General features: G+C 41.0%; 1 protein-coding gene across 3 annotated transcripts in view; it reads left to right on the forward strand.

The window, feature by feature from the left end:
* Positions 1-23346, forward strand: part of EPHA6 (EPH receptor A6) — a 1057231-nt gene that overhangs the window by 872993 nt on the left and 160892 nt on the right. For all 3 annotated transcript variants that reach the window (XM_080654948.1, XM_080654950.1, XM_080654949.1), the window contains one exon: positions 17368-17577. In XM_080654948.1, the coding sequence (XP_080511074.1) occupies positions 17368-17577 (210 nt within the window). The remainder of the gene's footprint in view (positions 1-17367; positions 17578-23346) is intronic.

The raw sequence follows: 23346 nt of genomic DNA on the forward strand, positions 1-23346 counted from the left end.
TTCTAGGCTGCACCCCTGACAAATTAAATCAGAGTTTTAGGGGGTGGAATAGCATGCATCAATATTTGTTCAATCCCCTCATTTGCGTCTAATATGCAACCAAGTTGTAAAACTACTGAAGTGGGTCCTTGTAGGTTATTGCATGATTTTGAGTTTTTGCTGGATAAGATAGGAAGCTATTGAAGGGTTTGGAGTAGACACAACATAATCCATTTTTTAAAGGATTTCTCGCCCCTAACCACTCTGCCTGCCTGCCTGATCACCCCTAACCACTTGCCTGCCTGCCTGATCACCCCTAACAGCTTGCCTGCCTGCCTAATTGCCCCTAACCTCTCTAACCACTCTGCCTGCCTGCCTGGTCACCCCTAACTGCTTGCCTGCCTACCTGATGGTCCCTAATCGCCTCTGCCTCAGCCCCCACCACCGCAGCTTCGTCCAGAAGGACATCCAGAATAACATCTGGAAGGTCGTTTGACTGTCTGGTCTAATTAGCATATTATGCTTTTATTATTATAGATTAAATGGCTTATAGACCTAAAATTCCTAGAGTGTCTGGCATATATGAAGTTCTAATAATCTATTAATATTATTATTATTACATATTTCAAAAGGTGTCACTAAGAGTCTTAGTTTTTCTGTTACTTCCTGGTATTTTTTTTTCTAATGGCTAAAAATAGTTTTAATTGTCACCATTTAAAAAAACTAGTTATACCTCACGAATATGAATATTTAAATAATACATATAAGTGCATATTATCATTTCAAAAGCAATGTGAGTCATTTGAAGAGTTTCCCTGAACAAATGCAAAGCTAATATTAATTTAAAAAATTAAAGGGATCTTTTAAATATTTATGTACTCAAATTATAAATCTAGTAAAGATGGCATTTTACCTTATGCTAGTTATATATTAATAATGAGAGCTGTATTTTATTAGCACACTTGTCTTGTAAATTGTGTTGTACAGAGTTGTGTATGCTGGTATATAAGAGCAAAATTAATCTACAATTAATTCATTTTCTATTCAACAGTAAAAAAAAAATGAAGTTGCATTTATCTACCAATACCTATTTTTAAAACATAAAGGTTATGGTTGAATTACATCCCTTTAATTGCATTTTTCAGAAAACTATGTGAAACTTCATGCAGACTATTGTAATTATTTATCACGCTTGTGCCAGCTTAATGCCAAATCCTATTCTAAAATAATGTGACAGTACACATTTAAATATATGAAAGTATGGTGTGCTTGGAACCCAGCATAGGGTTGGCTGAACTCTTCATTTTTAAATTTACCTCTTTAAACATTTAGTACTGTAAATGTGTTGTATCATTGTTGTACCTGGTACCATGAAATTGTATTTAACACTTTTCCTTTTCAATTCTTCTTTTATATACAGGATTTTACATTGATTTTTAATTGGTCTGTAATTTGAAGTTATTATGATATATGGAGAAATCCCATGCATTTTCCTGAACTCCTCTCTGCTATTCCAGTATCCCCTTTTAGACCACACTAGGGATTTTGAATTTTTAGAACTAAATATTACACTCCAAATTTGTGTTTCTCAACCATGTCTGCAAATCAGAATCACCATCCTAGAGACATTTTACAAAAGACATATGCAGACCCAAGCAGATTTATTTTGCAAAAACTTCCACAAGTAACTCTGATGCATTCTAATGATGCTTCATTAAGACCAGAGTGCTCTGTGACACCCTGCCCCAAATGCCACACAAAAAGTTTAATTTGTTTTGCTTTATTTAAGTGCAACACATAGCAGCTAGTGTAGATTACCTTCATACAAATCTAAGCCAAAAAAATAAATCTAATTCAGTAGTAAGCTTTGCAAGCTAAAGCTATATTATATTCAGATTCACTTTAAGCTCTTAAAATGAAATCCAACTTTCATGTTTCAGAAATCCGTATCTACTTTTCTTCCTAGATATTTTTAGGTATATTAGAAATGACAATTTTTAGTTTCCTTATCATTGAAATGTCTGATTTTATTCTTGGTGCTCTCTCCCATCTATAAGCAAAAATGTAACTCTGCCAAGTTTAAGTCCAAATCCATGATCACTACAAAAGAAAAAGCCTTGAAGGATTTAGTAAATACTCTATAGGTTATTATAACAATATTAGAGGCCCGGTGCATGAAATTCATGCACTTGGGGGGGGGGGGGTCCCCCAGCCTGGTCTGCGCCCTCTCGCAGTCCAGGAGCCCTTGAGGGATGTCCAACTGCCAGGGAGCAGGCCTAAGACAGCAGGCAGACATCCTTAGCACTGCGGCGAAGGTGGGAGAGATTTCCACCACCGCCACTGTGCTTGCCAGCCGCCAGCCCGGCTTCTGGCTGAGCAGCTATCCCCCTGTGGGATCGCACTGACCACCAGGGGGCAGCTCCTGCATTGAGTGTCTGCCCCCTGGTAGTCAGTGCACATCATAGTGAGCAGTTGAGTGCCTTAGCATATCATTAGTATATTATGCTTTGATTGGTTAAATGGCCGACTGGACGACTGGACACTTAGCATATTAGGCTTTTATTATATAGGAGTTTCAATTGGGGAGGCCACAAAAACTAAAACTTCTGTAGAAAAAGAAAATATTGACTCTTACTTATACCCTCGTTATTTTAAAACAAGAATGATTTGGTCATTGTAAATAACCTTAGCCATTTCTTTTTCAAATTCAGGAATATTTTTAAAAGTCATAGCATGAACAACTTTCTGATTTAGAAACATAGAAAAACTGAATTTTAACTTTAAAGCTAAGTTATGGAATTAATCCTCCAAGGACTGTTTTCTGCAAAGTCACTTATAAATCAATAGTTGATAACTCAGAATGCATTTTCCCATAAGCATTTCTTTAACGATATTAATTAAGTCCCTAGGCAGACCTATAAAAGCCTCTTCAACACAGACTACGGCTAAAGGATGTAGCTTCCAATACAGAAGGGGCCAGGAATTTCCTTGGAAAAAAAAAGTGCTTTCCTCCCCTCTACATGACTTCCTTGAGCAACATTTTTAAAGGCCATTTTTCTGTGGCATTTACTCCTTTCTTCATGTTCTTTTGTGGCACCTCCCCATTCCCCTATCCCCACCCCATAGAAGTACCTGTAACCTGGACTCTCCCCCACCCTAAACCTAAGCTTCCATTCTTTAGTTGCCGTAGATATTAGCTGGATATAAAGTTAGACTAATTCATACTAGTGTGTGATTCATAAATACTTTTTTGCATCTTTTACATGAACTTACAAGCCCAAATATAATTTATTTTATTTTATTCTGGCAGTAACATGTAACACAAAATCTACTCTCTTGACAATACAGTATTGTTGAATATAGGTGTGATGTTGTATAGTGGATCACTAGAGCTTATTCATCTTGCAAAACTGAACCAAAAAAGTGAGAACAAGCAGACAGTGGGTGAGGATATTTTTGCACTAGGGGAACACAGAAGTTAGCTCCTCTCTGTTCTTGTAGCTCTTCATAGATTCTCATCTTTTGTCCCTTATAGACCAAGTGCATTTCAGACATCTAATTTTCTCAGAAGGGCCTCTAGCAGCACAAAATTAGGGGGGATAAGAGGCTTCCGAAGTGTCCATTGTTCGTATACCTGGATCTTTGTAAACCGTTTAGGAAGTTACATTTCCTGCAAAGCCATTTTATAGCTTGAGTCAGCGTTTTGGAAGGAATAATTTTACAAGGTTTCAGCTAATCTTTCTATTGTTATTGTGTTCTGAAAAGCTGATGCCATTTCTTGTAACTCAAGCTTAGTAAACCAAAAAAAAGTCTTCGGACATACATCTGAACCAAACTTTCATTCTTCATTTTAAAGCATAAATGGTCTTTATCTAACAGTGTTTATTGTACCAGATTTGTGAGGAATCTTTGAAAGATGATTTATTTATTGTAACTAAGACACTATACAATGAATTGAATTCTCTATAAATGTTTAAGTGATGATGTGCAATTTTTATTCATTCTATTCTAGAATAACAGCTTACTATCTACTAGGTACAGTACTGTTTATCACTCATTTTCAGGACACTGAATCACTATAATTGTTTACTGTGTACAAAGGAGTAGTGCACAGTTTTCAACAAGAAAGTTTGAAGGCTGTGATTTAAATTGTCCACAGACCTTTCATGCTTTGAAAAGCTGTTCTGTTGGATGTTGAGCTCAATATTACTGTGATTCTCCAGTGAAGAACTAGAAAGAAATATAGCAGAAACCTTCATGATATACTTAGCCCCCTTTTCTCACTCTACAGCAAAAACATGAATTTGGTGGTCAAAATTAGAATCAAACCAGAGTCCCATTCAGAAGTGAAAATGGTTGCAAGTGTAATAAATACTTCTCATTTACTCATGATTTTTTAGAGAGTCTCTTATCTTGCCATGAAAAATACTTAAAGAATATCTTACTACTGACTAAAAGTTTAAAGTACTTCACTTCATTAAGAGAAAAATATGTTTAGTTCAGTTCAGTCGGGTGAGTATCTGTTGAATATCTACTGTGTGCCAAGCATGACACCAGGCCCTGAGACTTCAAAGATGAATAAGACAAGGTATGCCTTTATGTTCAAGACAGTGTGGGAGACAGGATGGTTTTAGCTAATGTTGGTAAAACCAAAAAAAAGTCTTTGGACATACATATGAACCAAACTTCCAAGACAGGATGCTTTGAGAGCAATAAAGAGAGAAATTTGGTCCATCTCTATTTCTCCACTTTCCTGACCTATCTTCCCCCTCCATCCAATCTATTGCAGGTCTTCCTGGCTATACCTCTAAATAAGATCTCAAATCTGATTTAATCCAGCAGTTTCTCTCTCCTGAGTTACTATAATAGCTTCCAAATGTATCTCTCTGATTCCATTTTCCACACACAAGTCAGAATATATATATCGCTCCCAAACTAAAATTCTTCTCTAACGCCTCATTACTTTTAGAGCAGATTTCAAACTCTTTACCTTAGCTTACAAGACTCTACCTGATTTTTCCTCTGCCTGTCTCTTCTCCTCTCCTCCCCTCCCCTCTCCTCCCCTCCTCTCCTCTCTTTCCTTTTTCTCTCGCTCTCGCTCTCTATTTCTCTCTTTTTCTCAACAAGCTCCAGCCTCTTTGGCTTTCATTTCTTCAGTATCCACTCATTCCTGACTCAAGTCATTTGTATGTGCTGGAAACTGGTCACAGGCTTCAACATGTCATTCTCTTTCATACACATTTTATTTATTTTCTCGTTATTTATAAGTATCTCATTCAATTTTTACCTACAGTATTTATTTTCTGTCTCCCTGTCTCTGATTAAATGTAAGTACAAATGGAGCAGGCACCTTTCTCTTTTGCTTCCCACTTTGAGCCCAGTAATTAGAGCAATAACTGGCGTAGTAGCTGCCCAAAGAGCACTGTTTGAAAAAAGGACTTAGGGATTCAGCAAGGACCTCCTAGAAGAGATGATACTTATCATGGAAAACTCAGGTGACAGAAGACTAGAAGAGTATTCCTGGAAGAGGGAACTGTATAAGCAAAGCACATTAGATATGAAATAACATGTTGTAGGGGTGAAGTAAACAAACAAAAATATTGAATCAGAAAAACGTTATAAAACTAGAGATAGGAGCAAGGGTCATAACTTTTTATTGAATACTGTACTCTATTCTGGTATTAAAGGGTCTTAAGCAAATGAGTGGCAAGGTGATATTTGTGTTTCATAGAATATATTTGTTAAATATATTATGTTGAAAAGCATATATATATGTAAATATATATATACATATATATATATATATATATATTTAATGTTGTTTAGTAATGTGATGACAGCAGGACAGCATAGCACTCAAATCCTACATCTGTCCTAAGCACAGGCTAAGTACTTGAGGTCAACCTAAGATGAATGGATGCTGAGAGTCTGAAAGGGTCTGTGGGGCACAACTTAGAAGGCAGGGCCTTGGGAACCATCATCAGGAGCTTGCATTACTGTGGAGACAGCGTGACATGCTCAGATCGGAGGATATTGTGCTCTAGGGTCTTAGGGTCTGGGAGAGCTCCACAGGTTTCAAAGTAGCAGATATTGTTATGTGTAGCTTTCAGAAAACACCCTCCAATCAGGCTCACCCTCTCTGTCACTTTAAGATCAAGTTCCAGGTTTCTCGGCAGTCAGGTTGAGAAAGCAAAGGAAAAGAAGGATGAAGACAAACTGAATTCTAGCTACTAAGCTCTGAGATGCAGTGTGTAAATATGCCACATTCGCTCTCTTTCATTTGGATCTGCCTTCCTGGGAAAATAACCATATGTCATTAAAATATTCATAGTTTCTTTTTGATTAATCTCTAGTAGGAAGCCCAAAGATATTAAATCTCAGTGCTCTCACATTTTTCTCCTCCCCTCATAAACAATTCAATTCAATTTGAATTAATATTTATCAAGTGCTGACACAAGGCATGGCAGCATAGTGGATGCTGTGATAGAACTGCTATTTCAAAGGGAGAAAATGAATATCCAACCTTAAGAAAACAGTCTTTTTTATACAAGACAATAGGAATAATATAGCAATAGCAGCCAGTGCTCTACAAACAATGGTATCAAAGGCTATTTAATTCAGTCACCATTGCCGAGACCGGTTTGGCTCAGTGGATAGAGCGTCGGCCTGTGGACTGAAGGGTCCTGGGTTCGATTCCGGTCAGGGGCATGTACCTTGGTTGCGGGCATATCCCCAGTGGGGAGTGTGCAGGAGGCAGCTGATCGATGTTTCTCTCTCATCGATGTTTCTAGCTCTCTATCCCTCTCCCTTCCTCTCTGTAAAATATCAATAAAATATAAAAAAAATAAAATAAACTTATGGCTTATCATTGGACATTGAAGAAAATCTAAACTCATTACCATGACCTAGAAAGCTCTGAATGATTTAAAAAAAAAAAAAAAAAAAAAAAATTCAGTCACCATTTATTAACCCTCCACCATATTCAAGAAAACCAGTATGTCCTAAACCACACTTGAGGAGGCTATGTTGACAAGGACTAGTGAAAAGAATATAGATTTTGTTTGAAGGAGAGAGTTCCTTCATTTGTAGAGAAATAGATATGTGCCATACCTCCTATGTTGAAAAGTATATATATACTAGAGGCCCAGTGCATGAAATTCGGAAATTCGTGCAGGGGTGGGGGAGGGGGGTTCCTGTCCCTCAGCCCAGCCTGCACCCTCTCCAATCTGGGACTCCTTGCTCCTCTCAGCCAGACAGATAAATAAACCCTCACTTGTTGGTTTATTTGGAGTGCTCTTTGTTTTTATTTAGTAGTCTCAGAGCCCTTTTATTTCTTGCTTTATTAAGCCAAATTATGCTTCCCGAACTAGCCTAGACTGGGTCATCATGGCAAAGTTTGGGCCAACTCTTTTTCATACAACTCCAATTAATAAGAATAGAGGCACTGGATTCAGATTGCCTAGATTCAGATCCTGACTTTACCATATATGAGGTTATTAAATCTTTTTGTCAATCTGAAACAGGGAAAACGACCTGCAGGTCCAACAGTCTGTTGCTTTGAAAGTCAAACTTGTGAGACAGGTTCTGGCTGACAAGGAAAGAGATTTTATTCAGGAGCTGACACCCTGAGGAGACAGCTGGCTCATGCCTTCAAAGCTATCTCAGCATCTCAGGTGTCCTGGCTGCATTATTTAGGGGAACTGGCGAAGAAGGGAACTAAGGAATTTCTGGCCAAGTGCAGTTGCTCAGCTCTGCTCTCGGATAGTTTCAGTGTTATCTCCTGTATGTGTAGTTTCACTGCTCCATCTGAAGTCTTACTGCTGATGTTCTAAAACAGGGCATGCAGGCAGCAGTTCTTCTGGCTCTGATACGAACTGTTGATGCTTGCCCAATTCTTGGGGTCAGGGTCACACCTTGGTCAGGGAGGAACTGCAACTGCTGATGTCTACAAATACTCATAAGGAAACTTTTAATACATAAATTTTCTATGAGCTTGTTAGTACAACCTATTCTATAATTACTACCTGATTAGTATATTATCTTTTTCTATCACTGTTACACTTCAGTTTGACTATCTATAAGATGAAGATAATAACTATACTTAGAGCCCAGAGTTGTTGCAAGGAATATAGTGTTTAAAGAATGTTAGCTTATTTTTTCCCTAGAATAATGTGGCAACAATTGAGATATGAGTTTCCAAAAAATATATAGAACTATTTTTAGAGTTTCTTTTTTATCAAGGCTGAATTTTATAGACACTAGATCAGTGGTTCTCAACCTTTCTAATGCCGCAACCCTTTAATACAGTTCCTCGTGTTGTGGTGACCCCCAACCATAAACTTATTTTCATTGCTACTTCATAACTGTAATTTTCCTACTGTTATGAATTGTAATGTATATATCTGTGTTTTCCGATGGTCTTAGGCGACCCTGCTAGCGGTTCTCAACCTGTGGGTCGTGACCCACAGGTTGAGAACCGCTGCACTAGGTAGATAGATATTTAGATAGATAGACAAATAGATGATAGATTCTGGGAAACAGATTATTTAAAGATTTTCATGAAGGAACTTTTTTGGAGACAACTCTCAGGATCAACTCCCATATTTCTATAGCTTCTGCAATTCTGGAAGCTGGTAGTTCTTACCTCTGTCCCTCTCTGGGAAATGCCCTTGACTAGAGAAAGCTATCTTACCCAAGGCCAATACACTTTTACAGAGGCAGCCTACATCCAATGATTGATTGATGTGTAGCATAAGGGCCCAGTCCCCTTTCCTCAATCTGGACCAACTCTGAAGAGTTATCCGAGATCCAGAACATTCCATGGGCTATACCAAGGCTGCTGTTGTTAATGCACTGCAGTTTAACTTTTCCTGCTGCCCAATCTTATTTTCTTCTGTCCCTCATAGATGTTGATGCTGAGAGTGTGTAACCAAGGACTAACATTTAACAAACATAATGGGTTTTATTACTTCACTAGGTACCTTCTTAAACAATACTATCCTTTTTTGTTTGTTCGTTCATGTGGCAAAGAAGAGTGTGGAAATACTACAGTTTGGTTTGTGCTCCTGCCTTGATTTGTGTTAAGGCTTCTGCAGTTTTACCTAACAGAGTTTTTACCATTAGTGCAAATGTCAACATAGTGAAAAAGGCAAGTGCATGTCTTAGTGCTATTATAAAAATGGTTTTGACCTCATGAACCTTGGAAAAGATTGTGGCCAAATGAATTAGAAATATATATACTACATTGTATAGTCCCATGAAAGAATGTAGAGAAAGTTGTTTATATTATTTTCAAATACTAAAAGCTCATTTTATAATGATGCCACTTATTATTAGAACCATGATTGCTATGTTGCTAATAAGAAAGCAATTAATTCAAGTCTTTTCAAGTATTGGTAATAAGAATAGTTAAAATAATTTTAAAATAACGTACCTGAAATAGAAGAGGAGGGAATACTCTCACAATTATTTTACAAAGCCAGATAACAAAGTTAGACAAGGATACTACAAGAAAAGAAAACTATACGCCAATATCCCTGATAAACATAGATGCAAAAACCCTCAACAAAATATTAGCAAACCAAATTCAACAGTACATTAAAAGTATCATACAACATGATCAAGTGGAAGTTATTCCAGGGATGCAAGGGTGGTTCATCATCCACAAATTAGTTAATGTGATACATCACATTAACAAAAAAAGGATAATAATCATATAATCATCTCCATAGATACAAAAAAAGCATTTGACAAAATTCAATATCCATTCATGATTTTTTTAACTCTCAAAAATGTGGGTATAGAGGGAATGTATTCAATATAATAAAGGCCATATATGACAAGCCCAGAGCTAACATTATACCCAACTGTGGCAAGCTGAAAGCTTTTCCTCTAAGATTAGGAATAAGGCAAAGATACCCATTCTTATCACTTTTGTTCAACACAGTATTGGAAGACATACCCAGAGCAAATAGACAAGAAAAAGAATTGAAAGGCATCCTAATTGGTAAGGAAGCAGTAAAACTGTCTCTATTGGTAGATAATATGACATTATATATAAAAAACCCTAAAGACTCCACACACACACAAAAAAAGACTTTTGGTTATAAATAAAGCTGCAGGATAAAAATCAATGTACAAAAATCAATTGCATTTTTATACACTAACAACAAACTATCAGAAATGAAATACTTAAGTATAAATCTAACAATATATGTACAAGATGTATATGAGGAAAACTATAAGGCTGATAAATAAAATCAAAGAACTAAATAAATTGAGAGATGTTCTATGCTTATGGACAGGGAGACTTGGTTATTAAAATGTCAGTTCTTACTAAATTATCTATAATTTTAGTGCAATCCCAATCAAAATTTCAGTAAGTTATTTTGTGGATATCAACAAGCTGATTCTAAAGTTTATAGAAGCAAAGACCCAGAATGCTAACACAGTATTGAAGAAAAACAAAGTTGAAGGACTGACACTACCTGACTTCAAGATTTATTATAAAGCTACAGTAATTAAGAAAGTATGGTGCGAGTGAAAGAATAGACAAATAGATCAATGGAACAGAATAGAGAGCCTATAATAAACATAGTCAACTGGTTTTTGACAAAGGAACAAAGGCAATACCATAGAGCAAAAATTTGTCTTTTTAACAAATGGTGCTGGAACAATTAGACATCCACATACAAAAAAATGAATCTAGACACAGAACTTTACATTCTTCACAAAAATAAATTCAAACTGGATCACAGACCTAAATGTAAAAGGCAAAATCATAAAACTTCTAGGAAATAACATAAGAGAAAACCTAGATGACATTGTATATGGCAGTGGTCGGCAAACTCATTAGTCAACAGAGCGGCAAACCGCGGCTCGCGAGCTCGCGAACCGCAGTTTGCCGACCACTGGTATATGGCAATGACTTTTTAGATAAAACACCAAAGGCACAATCCAAGAAAGAAAGAATTAATAAGCTGGACTTTATTAAAATTTTAAACTTCCAGTCTGCAAAAGACAATGTCAAGAAAATGAGGAGACAAAACACAGGCTGGGAGAAAACATTTGCAAAACAAAAGCATCTGATAAAAGATAGTTATTCAAAATATACAAAGAACATTTAAAACTCAAGAAAACAACCTGATTGAAAAGAACCCAAAGACCTTAACAGACACCTCAGAAAATAAGATATGTAGATGGCCAATAAGTGCATGAAAAGATCTCCACATCATATATCATCAGGAAATTCAAATTAAAATGAGACACCTTATGTACCTACTAGACTGGCCAAAATCAGTAGCTTTGATCCAAATGTTGGTGAGGATGTGGAGCAACAGACACTCTCCATTGCTGGTGGGAATGCAGAATGGAAGATGGTTTGGCAGTTTCTTACAAAACTACACATTCTCTTACCAAACAACCCAGCGATTGACATCTTTGGCATTTACTCAAAGAAGTTGAAAACCTATGTGCACATAAAAGCCTGCAGCCATAAACTGCTATAAACATTCTATAACCACAGATGTTTGTAGAAGCTTTAGTTGTAATTACCAAAACTTGGAAGAAACCAAAATGTCCTTCATTAGGTAAATGGGTAAATGAACTGTGGTACATTCAAACAATAGGATATCATTCAGATTCAGCACTAAAAAGAATTGAGCAATCAAGCTATGAGGAGACATGGGAAAAACTTAAATGCATGTTACTAAGTGAAAGAAGCCAATCTGAAAAGGCTACATATTGTATAATTCTAGAAAAGGCAAAACCATCAAAACAGTAAAAACATCAGTGGTTGCCAGGATTGGGAGTGGGGGTGATGAATAGGTGGAATACAACAGATTTTTAGGGCAGTGAAAATTCTCTGATGCTATAATGGTGGATACAGGTCATCATACATTTATCCAAACCAATAGAATGTTCAACATTAACAATGAAGCCTAATGTAAACTTTGGGTGATTATAATGTTTAAGCACATGTTCATCAATTGTAACAAATGTACCATTCTGGTTTGAGATGTTGATAATGGGGGAGGATATATGTGTCTGTGAGTAGAACGTATATGAGAAATCTCTTACTCTTAATTTTGCTGTGAGTCTAAAATTGCTCTAAAAATAGTTGTACTTAAAAAAAGAAATAACTTTGTGCTTTGTTATTCAGAATAAATAGGAAATGAAATTTCAACCTGGTGTTGAATAATTATTTCTCCTTATAAGGGTTTATAAGTGAGAGAATTTTCTGGCTCATATTAAAATTATAAAAGCTACATCTATACTAATAATAGAAGATATGCAAATTGGTCAGGACGCCCTCATGCAATGACTGAACAGCAGGCTGCATGGGGCGATCAGACCGGCGGCGGGAGGGGGTGGGTATTGAGGGTGACCAGGCCGGCGGGGGCAGTTGGGGGCAACCAGGCCAGCAGGGGGGCAGTGAGGGGCAACCAGGCTGACAGGAGGGCAGTTAGGGGCATCCAGGCCGGAAGTGGGGGCAGTGAGGGGCAACTAGGCTGGCAGGGGGGCAGTTGGGGGTGATCAGGCTGGCAGGGGTCAGTTAGGGGCAACCAGGCCAGAAGCAGGGGGCAGTGAGGGGTGACCAGGCTGGCAGGGGGACAGTTGGGGGTGATCAGGCTGGCAGGGGGACAGTTGGGGGTGATCAGGCTGACAGGGGGGCAGTTGGGGGTGACCAGGCTGACAGGGAGGCAGTTGGAGGCAACCAGGCCAGAAGCGGGGGCAGTGAGGGGTGATCAGGCTGGCAGGCAGAGGCAGTTAGGGGTGATTAGGCCAGCAGGGGGGGAAGTTAGGGGCGACCAGGCTGGCGGGGGGGGGGGGGGGGGCAATTACAGGTGATCAGGCTGGCAGCCAGAGGCCGTTAGGGGTGATCAGGCAGGCAGGCAGATGAGCGGTTAGGAGCCAGTGGTCCCGGATTGTGAGAGGGATGTCTGACTGTTGGTGGGGATTGGGCCTAAACTGGCAGTCAGACATCCCCCAAGGGGTCCCGGATTGGAGAGGGTGCAGGCTGGGCTGAGGGGACACCCCCCCGCCATGCACGAATTTCATTTACCGGGCCTCTAGTGTAATTATAAAAACAATGAGGTTTTATTAAATAACTAGAGGCCTGGTGTTCGGAATCGTGCACCGGTGGGGTCCCTTGGCCTAGCCTGCACCCTCTCACAATCTGGAACCCTCTGGGGATGTCAGAGAGCCAGTTTCAGCCTGATCCCCACAGGCCAGGCTGAGGGACCCCACTGGCCTCTAGTATGCATATAAGATCTTTGGTTAATCTCTTCCCACCCTTCCTTCTGTTCCATGTCTCCATGCATGTGTGTTGAGCATCTGCCCCCTGGTGGTCAGTGCACGTCATAGCTACCAGTCAAATGGTCAAAGTCGCTTAGGCTTTTATATACAGTATGTAGATAATTATTATTATTAAAATAAATTAGGGGCTGCTCTGTGTTTATATGTGATTTCTCACTACAGCTCTGACTTAGTCTATTCTCAGTACAGATAAGGAAACTGAGGCATCCCTTAGTTTTCAGATGGTCCATTAATGTTACCTACTATGTAGAAATTCTGCATTGACAAGAACTGTGACACCAGACAACTTCATTTTCTAATAGGTAAAAGAACAACCTCTTAAAATGTAGTGTAATCCTTTCTTGGCCAAAAGAACTTACACTTTCAATTCTACTCAAAGGCTTTGAGATTCCTAATAGAAGAGAGGAAGGAAGAGCACATGATAAAAGAGACAGATTTCATCTAATAGTACACTGTCTAAGAAGATGGATTGGGAACATAAAGAGCTAATAACACCGAACATTTTCTTTGCTAGGTTATCTTTTATACATTAATTATACAGAAGAGCCTGCTTAAGTGGGGACTCTCGCCGTAGAATGTTTCTCTTAAGAGAGGGTTCTTTTCCTTACTCTGCACTTGAGTTGGGTGATGGTATCAGAGAGCTATCAGGGAGATAAGTTGATATAGTAAGAAAAAGTTTATTTCATTTGTAGTGTAAGCTTATTCATTTAACTGACCAATGAATCATCATTGTATAGGAGACTGTGGTCTGCTCAAATCATCCCCATGTCTAAGCTACTCTATAGTTTTAAATCAGATATCCATGAAAACTGCTTAACTTTGCAAAATTTAAGATACTCTTATTTATGCTTCTACCACACTGTATAAGGTAATAATACTCTATAACCTCTTACTAGATATTAATTTTTAATATCATTCAGAATAAATGACATCTGATGTGTAAAACCAACTTGAGAATTTTTCATGTTTTTCACTGAAGACAACAATCTTCACTAAAGACAACAATCTCCAAATAACTACATAAAACAATATTCATTATTTTTCAAATTTAAAACGTTTTTATTTTCATTTTCTCTAATTTTTAGGGCATTATTTGTATGTGGTCTTATTGGTGTACAAATCTTGCACAGATGACAAGAGGATTTTTTTTCCTTTTTAAAAAATTCTATATTATTTTTAAATCAAGGTGAGAGGAATAAATAATGAAGGGATTGACTACTGCACCCCAGTAGTAATAAGCTGTGCCTGGCTTATTACCCATATTTCATTTAATCTTTCTAACTGGGAGCTAAAATAGACCTGTTTTCAATCAATTCCCAACAACTTCTTACTTGCTCTATATAATGAAAGAATGGGGGAAATCTAGCTATTTTCTGTTTGTGTGGGTGGTCTTTTTCTTTCTCCTACATCTTTCCTAAACTTGCTTCTTGTTTACACAATCAATTTTTCTTTTTCCTCAGTGATCTTTTTTACCATATTTCCAGTTACCACACAACTTTCATCCCACACTAGGTGTTGCTGCCCTTCTGCCCACCTGTATGGCTGGTTCAGGGCCCACATCTTTGGAAAGTGAATTCTATTTTCTTGCTAGTCATTGCTATTACCTTATTTGACTTTATTTCCCTCTTCTTAAAGTTTTTGAAATTAATTTTTTCTGCAACTTGATTTGGTTGGTTCCCTTCTATCCTTTATCTTTCATCACTTCCAGCTAGATTTTTCTTTCCTTTAAATGTCAAATACTTACATTTTGTTATAAACATAGTCAATGGTCAGCAAACTTGATGCTCACATTCATTGGATCCAGTGAAATAAGTTCAAAGACCATGGCGACCCTGAGCCCGAGGGTGGCTGCGAAGATGGCCTGCTGGACACTCAGGCGCTGGGCGCCAGTGGGCAGGAGGAGGGAGGGCAGGGGAGCACGGAGCACTCCGCGTGCCTGAACTTCACAGCGGGGGGCGAAGCGCCTGTTGACTCACCAGGTCAGACTGCATCCTGCATAGCTGTCCTGACTTGGAGGGGGAGTGGGACGGCTGACCCCAGAGACGCTGGTTGAGGCTAAGGAGGAGCCTGTGGAGGTTCCTGGGGACCTGCCTGTGGCCGTGGCCCTGGCTGTGGCAGAGACAGTGCCCGAGGAGGCCCGGCCCAGCCTGGAATTGGGCGACTGTGATGTGCCCCGTGGGGAGGGACAGTGTCTGAGTCTGGAGGCCCAGTAGGCTGCACCAGTGCCCGGCAGTGCCTGCTTCCTGGAAGAGGAGGGCTCGGACCAGTTCCTGCCCAGCCTGGAGGACCCGCTGGCCGGCACGAACACCCGGGCCCAGACCCTGGAGCAGCTGGAGGCCGCGCAGAGCCCAGTCTGGTGCTGGAGCAGAGCTTCCTGCCCGGCATCGCCCAGCTGAGCGAGATGGCGGAGCTGGAGCTGGAGCAGAGGAGCCAGGAGGAGGCAGGTGCGGAGCGGGGCCTGGCGGCGCGGCCCTCGCTGGAGAGCCTGTTAGCGCCCACGGCCACGTGCTCACGGAGGTGCTGGACAGCCCCTTCGAGGACCTGGACCCGCTCAAAGCCTGCGCCTCCCGCAGGCGCTGAGCCCCAACAAGAAGTAGAGTTGGATGCGAAAGGAAGAGAAGCGGTGTTGCCCGGAAGTCCGCCCTGGAGCATGTAGATACCGTGGAGCTGGACTTCCGGATGCGCTGGCCGAGGAGCAACCGCAGGACGAGGAGAAGCCTGGGAGCTGGTGAGGCTGCGGCGGTGCGAGTCCGAGCTGAGCGGCTGCCCTGCCGACATCGAGTGCCTGCGAGCTGGGGGCTGGGAGGTGGGAGCAGCATGAGGAAGAGACACAAGGGCCTGAGGAGGAACAAGATCCCCTCGTGGGGGCGGCAAAGCGAGAGGGAGGAACCAGCCTTGGGACGAGCACGAAGCCCCGTGGGACGCCATGAGTCAGCTGAGGAGGAAGAAGAAGGTGGCCAGCGAGCAGGAGCAGGTGGCCAGCAGGCTGGACCTGGCCCTCTTCCTCTCAAGGCAGGACAAGCTGAGGTCCCTCAAGTTCTCAGACAGTTGTGGGGGCTCAGGGCCGAGGGGGGCTGCAGCAGGTACTTGGCGCCAATGGCAGCCGCGGGGCAAGGTCAGGAGGGCGCTGGCCGAGGCCGAGGCCTGTCTCTCAAAGGCTCCAGAGAAGGAAACACAAATGGCCGCCAAAGCCGGGAAGATGAGGTGGGCTTCAAGGCCAGGAGCCAGCCCCAGGCTCCCGCTCCCCGTTCTCCCCGTTTGCCTCGGAAGTGAGCAGCTACTCCTACCACACGGACTCTGAGGAGGAGGGAGAGGAAGAGCTTCTGCAGGACGCCTGGTCCCCCGTGGCCCCTCCAGCTCCAAACTGACCCCTTCCCTCCTGTGCGGCGTGGAGGCCACGAGCGGGCGGCGGGGCCCCCCTGCGCAGGGGGCCTGGACTCCGCAGCCCAAGCCAGCGGGCAGGAAGCAGCCGTTCTGTTTGCTGCTTCAGGAGGTCGAGGCCCGCTCCTCCTTCGGCGATTCTTCGGAGGACTCGTTTGACCAAGGTTACTAGCTCCAAACACACCCCCCTTCCATGTTTTATAGCGAGAGTGAGTGAGAAGGAGCGAGTGTGAGCGAGCGAGCCGGGTGCGAGCGATGGCGCCGCTGGGCAGCTGTCTCGGGTCGGGTCTTGCAGTGTAGCCTGCCGTGCAGCCTCTATCGGCTTTATTTGTACCTGTATCATTGTGACAGTACCACGGCTAGGTCTTTTTGGGCTTTTATACGGACTCATTTTAGTCTTCACCTTCCTCCACTCCACCTCCGCCACCCCATTCTGGCCCCCCCGGCCCCTGGACCGCAGGCCGCGTGGGGGCTTGGCAGGGGCCTCCCGGGTCCATTTTGTAAATGGAACTCTGTCCTGTGGGCCTGTGACTTGATGTTTATACTTCGATTTTGGTAATACCAAGCTTTATTCAATATATCAAGTTCTTTTTTAACTAAAAATAATAATTAATAAATAATAAGTTCAAAATTTTATTTAATACTACACACTCTATTAAACCAATGTAAACAATTGTAATTCTCTTTCAGAAACATGATGGCCACTTCACAGTCATCCAGTTGGTGGGTATGCTTCGAGGCATTGCATCAGGAATGAAGTATCTTTCTGATATGGGTTATGTTCATCGGGACCTAGCCGCTAGGAATATATTGGTCAACAGCAACTTAGTATGCAAAGTCTCTGATTTTGGTCTCTCCCGGGTGCTGGAAGATGATCCAGAAGCTGCTTATACAACAACTGTAAGTTTACATGTTCTTTTCTAATATAGCTCGTTTGCTTTTATTGTTTTTAATGTCATTAGAGTATTTCTGCTTTTGGTTTTCTAATTTTCTGCTCCTTTCTGTCATTTTCCCAATTTAACATCATTATTTAGTTGAAAAATATTTTCTTTATCTGAGTGCCTGATTTAAAACAAAACCTTCTTATATTTAACTTTTATTTCTTCCATTATACTGGGACTTTAACATATTCCTGAGGTCCGTGCCTTCACACAAATCTGCCGTTGCCTGAGATATTCTTGATGCTTCATAAATTATCTCCTTTAAATGAAGTTTTGTGCGTTGAAGAATGGTGCAATCAATTAAGTCAGTGATAGTGACGAGTCAATGGTTATGAAATGACTTTTTATTCCTCACAACAAATGTTTTGGAATGATCTGATCATACTTAAAAATGAATAAGATAGGTTTCTCTGGAGATATAAAAGTACACTCTAAACCTTTACTTGAACAATTCTTGGGGAAAATGTGAACAGGAATAAAAGACTAAAACTTTAGAGCCAGGGTGTTGTATGTCAATTACATTAACTTAACTCAAGAATATATTGTTTAAGCATTTCTGATCACCTCAAAACCATTTCATCCCACTGATCATTTCGGTGATTGTTTTAAGAGTTCAATCTCAAAGTCTCTCTTCCGTTATCTTAAAGCTAACAATTTATAGAATTATACTATGTTCTGTTACTTTTTAAACAAAACCTTTTCCATTGACTCCTTTAATAGCTTCAATGAGAAATAAGTCAGTAAAATTATTCAAGATGTTTTATTCTCTTCCCTTTTTCTAATCTTACACATTATTCTAAAAGACACAAATCTATTATTTAGTTCCCTTTTACTTCATTTTCTATGAGATTTTTAAAAATTTCACTGTAAAAAATTACTTCAGATTGGATGTAAGTTTAATATTATGAATGAAAGAGGTTATGCCCTTACTATGTTGGCTTTGTAGAAATGGTCTATATTAATTTATCAGTGATATTTTCATTAATTTATCCAACAAAGAAATATAGTTCTAAGGAAAATAATCTCTCAGAGTCTGATGTGTAAGGGAGCAGTATCTATTGATCTTTTAATTTGACAAAAAAAAAACACCATAAAAATAAGTCTATCAATTGAAAATAAATTATTTATTTTAGAAAAAGCAGTCTTTTCAACTCCATTTTCTAATTGAGAATGTCATAATTATTTTCTTTTTTTCCAAGGACTTTATTTCTTCTCTTTTATGTTTATAACTGTATAACTTAAAGCAACTTTTCAAGTTATAGAACAATTCATATAAGATTTTTCTCTTATGCATATTATTTCCAACATTGGAGAATAGTGTTTAAAGTTATATAATTATTATAAAACATAATATTTTCAAAATTTCAACAAATACTATCTATAAAAGGAATAAGATAAAATAAGAAATAATACTAGATTCTTTGACTGTATGCTTATATAGATATACTTGAAATCCCTTGTTAATATTTCAACTGGTTTTTAAAAGTAGAATCTCATAACTAAATTTAGGATACTAATAAAATTGGCACAGTAACCCAAATCTTGAAGTATGTATATGTTTTGTTTAGTCAGATTTGACGTACATATTCTAGGCATGTTCTCTGTCTGATATGATTACAGAGGCTAAGAAGCCTAGACCAGTACTATCTGAATTTAAATTTGACTACAGAATTAAACATCAAATTAAGTAAGCAGTATATTAACACTCTAAAGAATGCTTCTTAAAAGCTATAGATGATGCCTCAATTAAGAAATGTCCCTGGATTTAATAGGTACCAATTGAATGGTAAATAATGTAATCAAGCACATTTTTTTTAAATTTCAGAAATATCTAACTGTTCAGGGATCCCGGGGTACTAAATATCATACACTGATTACTTGACGTTTAATGAACATGGACATTCATTACTTACAATGGCAGAGCTCTTGCCTTCATGAGCTTACCCTTTGACAGGGTAGAAAGACTGATGCTTCCTTGCGTTAATTATGTCATAAAGGTCTGAAAAAGAAATATGGAAGTACAAAAAAAACAGAGGTCTGGAGAAGGCATCACAAAAAAGATAAAATTTGAACCATATATTAAAAGATTTCATTAGGCAGAGAATTGGAGGAGAGGTCCTGAGAGAGAAAACAAAAAGATAAAAAGATTTGCAAATTTGGGGAAGTAAATGGCCACGTTGATGAAACTGTGGACCGTTTGGAATGAGGGTGAAGAACAGTGCAGGGGTCAGGTTGTGAAGGTGGTTGGGTGGTACTTCAAGAAATAAGGAGGTTTTTCTATAGCAAGAGATAGACATTGATTGATTTAAATAGGAGAATAACAAAATGCATGCATGTCTTAGAAGATATTATTGACAATAGTGTGAAAAAGGAAAGGGAAGGGGGAGGAGGTGAAGGACAGAAGGACTGGTAATCAGGAGACCGGAACCGTTAAGCCATTGCTGCTATGGCTCAGAAAGGCTATATGGACTTAAGTCATAGGTACTCTGTCTCCACATAATGTCAGGTTGAGCACTGGCATACTGCTGAAATTTTGTGTAAAATGTTCAGGACTTCATATAAATATACTTAGGCCGCAAATACTTTTATTTCCTGTTAAAAAATAAAATAAAATGGTTAGAAAACAGACTGGTGAAGATATATCTCAATTCAAGCAAATCTTAAATAATAAAATACAAAAGAAGAATGATCATTCATTTGAAAATGATTCTTTGTTTTATAAAAACATTTATAGCAAGCTTCATTGATATGTTTTTTAAAGTATGACTTCATTTTTTAAAGTTATGTTTCTTAGAACATACCTTTTACCCAAAATTACTTTGATTTTTTTTCTCTTGCTGTGTAAGTGTAATTGCTATTTCCTCATTATTTATAAATGGTTTTATAATCTGTGTTAAGAATGGTTAGGAGGAAAGGGAGGAAAGTGGAGGGTTTTTAAATCAGGAAGACATGGGTAAAGATTTTTTTTTTTAATCTTCAAGAAAGTAATTCTTAGAACAGTATGCAACATGGACATTTTCCATTAAGATGACTTGACCAATTTAGAGAGCCACTTATCACAGCAAAGAGCAGTAAGAACTGGTTAAAAGACAGGCTGAAAGTGGTCTTTCCCTCCCAGGAGCTTGCCTGTGCCGTCCCCTCCCCCCACTTCTTTTCCCATGGGCATGCATCTCCTAAACTCTACAGGACCCCATGAGGCTTGCAACCAGGACAGCAATGGGTAGCTGCAGTTCATCCTGGGCAAACCTCCTGAACCTGTCCCCAAGGCCCTCTTTCTCTGACTTCTTAATGAGCCAAAGCAGACCAGCCTAGGCTCATTTCCCAGCACTTCCTTTTTTTTTCTTTAAAATATATTTTTACTAGGGGCCCAGTGCACGAAATTCGTGCATGGGGGGGGGGGGGGCGTACCTCAGCCCGACCTGCACCATCTCCAATCTGGGAGCCCTCAGGGGATGTCCTACTGACGGCTTAGGCCTGCTCCCCATGGTTCTCTGCTCTCTGCAGACCTGCCTGCTTGACGCCACCACATGCCCTGGTGTCTGCTCTCTGTGGAGGCCTGCATTCCCTTAGCCGCCAGGGCCAGGGGCAAGCAGGGCCCTGCTGTCTACTCTCTGGCTCACCACCACAGGGGCAAGCAGGGCCCTGCTGTCTGCTCGCTCATTGCAGGGGACTGCTTGCCCCTTGTTGCCACGGCCAGGGGCAAGCAGGGCCCTGCTGTCCCCCACAGTCTGCTCTCTGCTCACTCGCTGCAAGGGACGTTCCCGCCCCACCCCTGGCCGCTAGCGCATGCGCCGGCTCAGAACACCTGGGTCCCGGGGATGTTCCCGCTTCACCCCCGGCTGCTCCACACCTGCATGCATAGGCCCACGGTGGCTGAGGGTCATTCCAAGACCCTGGCTGCTCTGGGCCTATGCGCGGGCCTACAGGCTCAGAGAGGCCTGGGTCCCGAGGACGCCTGTCCTCAGGATGCAAGCCACTGGGCACCAGCACATGCAAGCAGCCACCCTGCCCCCAGCCACTCTGCACCTGTGTATGCAAATTTACCTGCCATCTTTGTTAGATTAATTTGCATACTCACTCCTGATTGGCTGGTGGGTGTCACAGAAGTATGATCAATTTGCATATTCCTCTTTTATTAGTATAGATTGATTTCAGAGAGGAAGAGAGAGATAGAAACATCAATGATGAGGGAGAATCATTGATCGGCTGCCTCCTTTACACCCCCCTACTGGGGATTGAGCCTGCAACCTGGGCATGTACCCTTGACCAGAATCGAACCCCGGACCCTTCAGTCTGCAGGCAAACACTCTATCCACTGAGCCAAACCACCTAGGGCTCCCAGCCCTTTCTTCTTTTACATCCCAGTTTTAATAAGCATCCTCTAAACTTAAAAAAATAAATAAATAAAAGACAGGCTGGAAAGATGGGGTGACCAGTGTGAGTCCAGTACTGTTTATTATACTGAACTGGTCAGTCAGCACATGGCAGATAAGCAGAAGAGCCTTTGGAGCCAGAGGCTGAAAGAGATGTGACAAGACAGATTACTCTGCTGATATGAGTCCATTAGCACCCTACTTAGAAGACATACATGTAATAAACACAAATTTATTATTTACACTAGAGGCCCGGTGCATGAAATTCGTGCAGTCCTGGTGGGATTGGGCCTAAATAGGCAGTCGGACATCCCTCTCACAATCCAGGACTGCTGGCTCCCAACTGCTCACCTGCCTGCCTGCCTGATTGCCCCTAACCGCTTCTGCCTGCCAGCCTGATCACTCCCTAACCACTCCCCTGCCAGCCTGATCGATGCCTAACTGCTCCCCTGCCGGCCCAATTGCCCCTAACTGCCCTCCCCTGCCAGCCTGGTCGCCCCCAACTGCCCTCCCCTGCTAGCCTGGTCGCACCTAACTGTCCTCCTCTGCAGGCCTGGTCGCCCCCAACTGCCTTCCCCTGCCGGCCTGGTCCCCCCCAACTGCCCTTTCCTGCCAGCCCAGTCACCCCTAACTGCCCTCCCCTGCCGGCCTGGTCACCCCTAACTGCTCTCCCCTGCAGACCCAATTGCCCCCAACTGCCCTCCCCTGCAGGCCTGGTTCCCCCCAACTGCTCTCCCCTGCAGGCCTGGTCCCCCCCACCTGCCCTCCCCTGCAGGCCTGGTTGTCCCCAACTGCCCTTCTCTGCTGGCCAGGGCACCCCTAACTGCCTCCTCTGTAGGCCTGATCACCCCCAACTGCCCTCCCTTGCAGGCCTGGTCCCTCCCAACTGCCCTCCCCTGCCGGCCATCTTGTGGCAGCCATCTTGTGTCCACATGGGGGTGGCCATCTTGTGTGTTGGAGTGATGGTCAATTTGCATATTACTTTTATTAGATAGGATTATAAAATACACTAAAGTAAATAAAAGGATAAGATTTATGAGTACACATAAATAGAATTTCTTCCTAAAACTTAAGAGTGTTTTGCCTATACTGCTTTAGGTGTGAGACCTATTTGTTCAATATGCTTTAAGGCCCTATTTCTTGGAGGACCAATAACAAAAAATAAAGGGATTCCTTTTTTATTATTTTTGGAAGTTTTTTTAATTAAATTTATTGGGGTGACATTGGCTAATGAGTTTCAAGTGTACAATTCTATGATACATCGTCTGTATATTTCATTTTGTGCCCACCACCCAAAGTCAAATCTTTCATTACCATACACTTGATCCCCTTCACTCTTTTTTTTTAATTTTTTT

This window comes from Plecotus auritus (genome assembly GCF_963455305.1).
Source record: "Plecotus auritus genome assembly, chromosome: 2".
NCBI classification, from domain to species: domain Eukaryota; kingdom Metazoa; phylum Chordata; class Mammalia; order Chiroptera; family Vespertilionidae; genus Plecotus; species Plecotus auritus.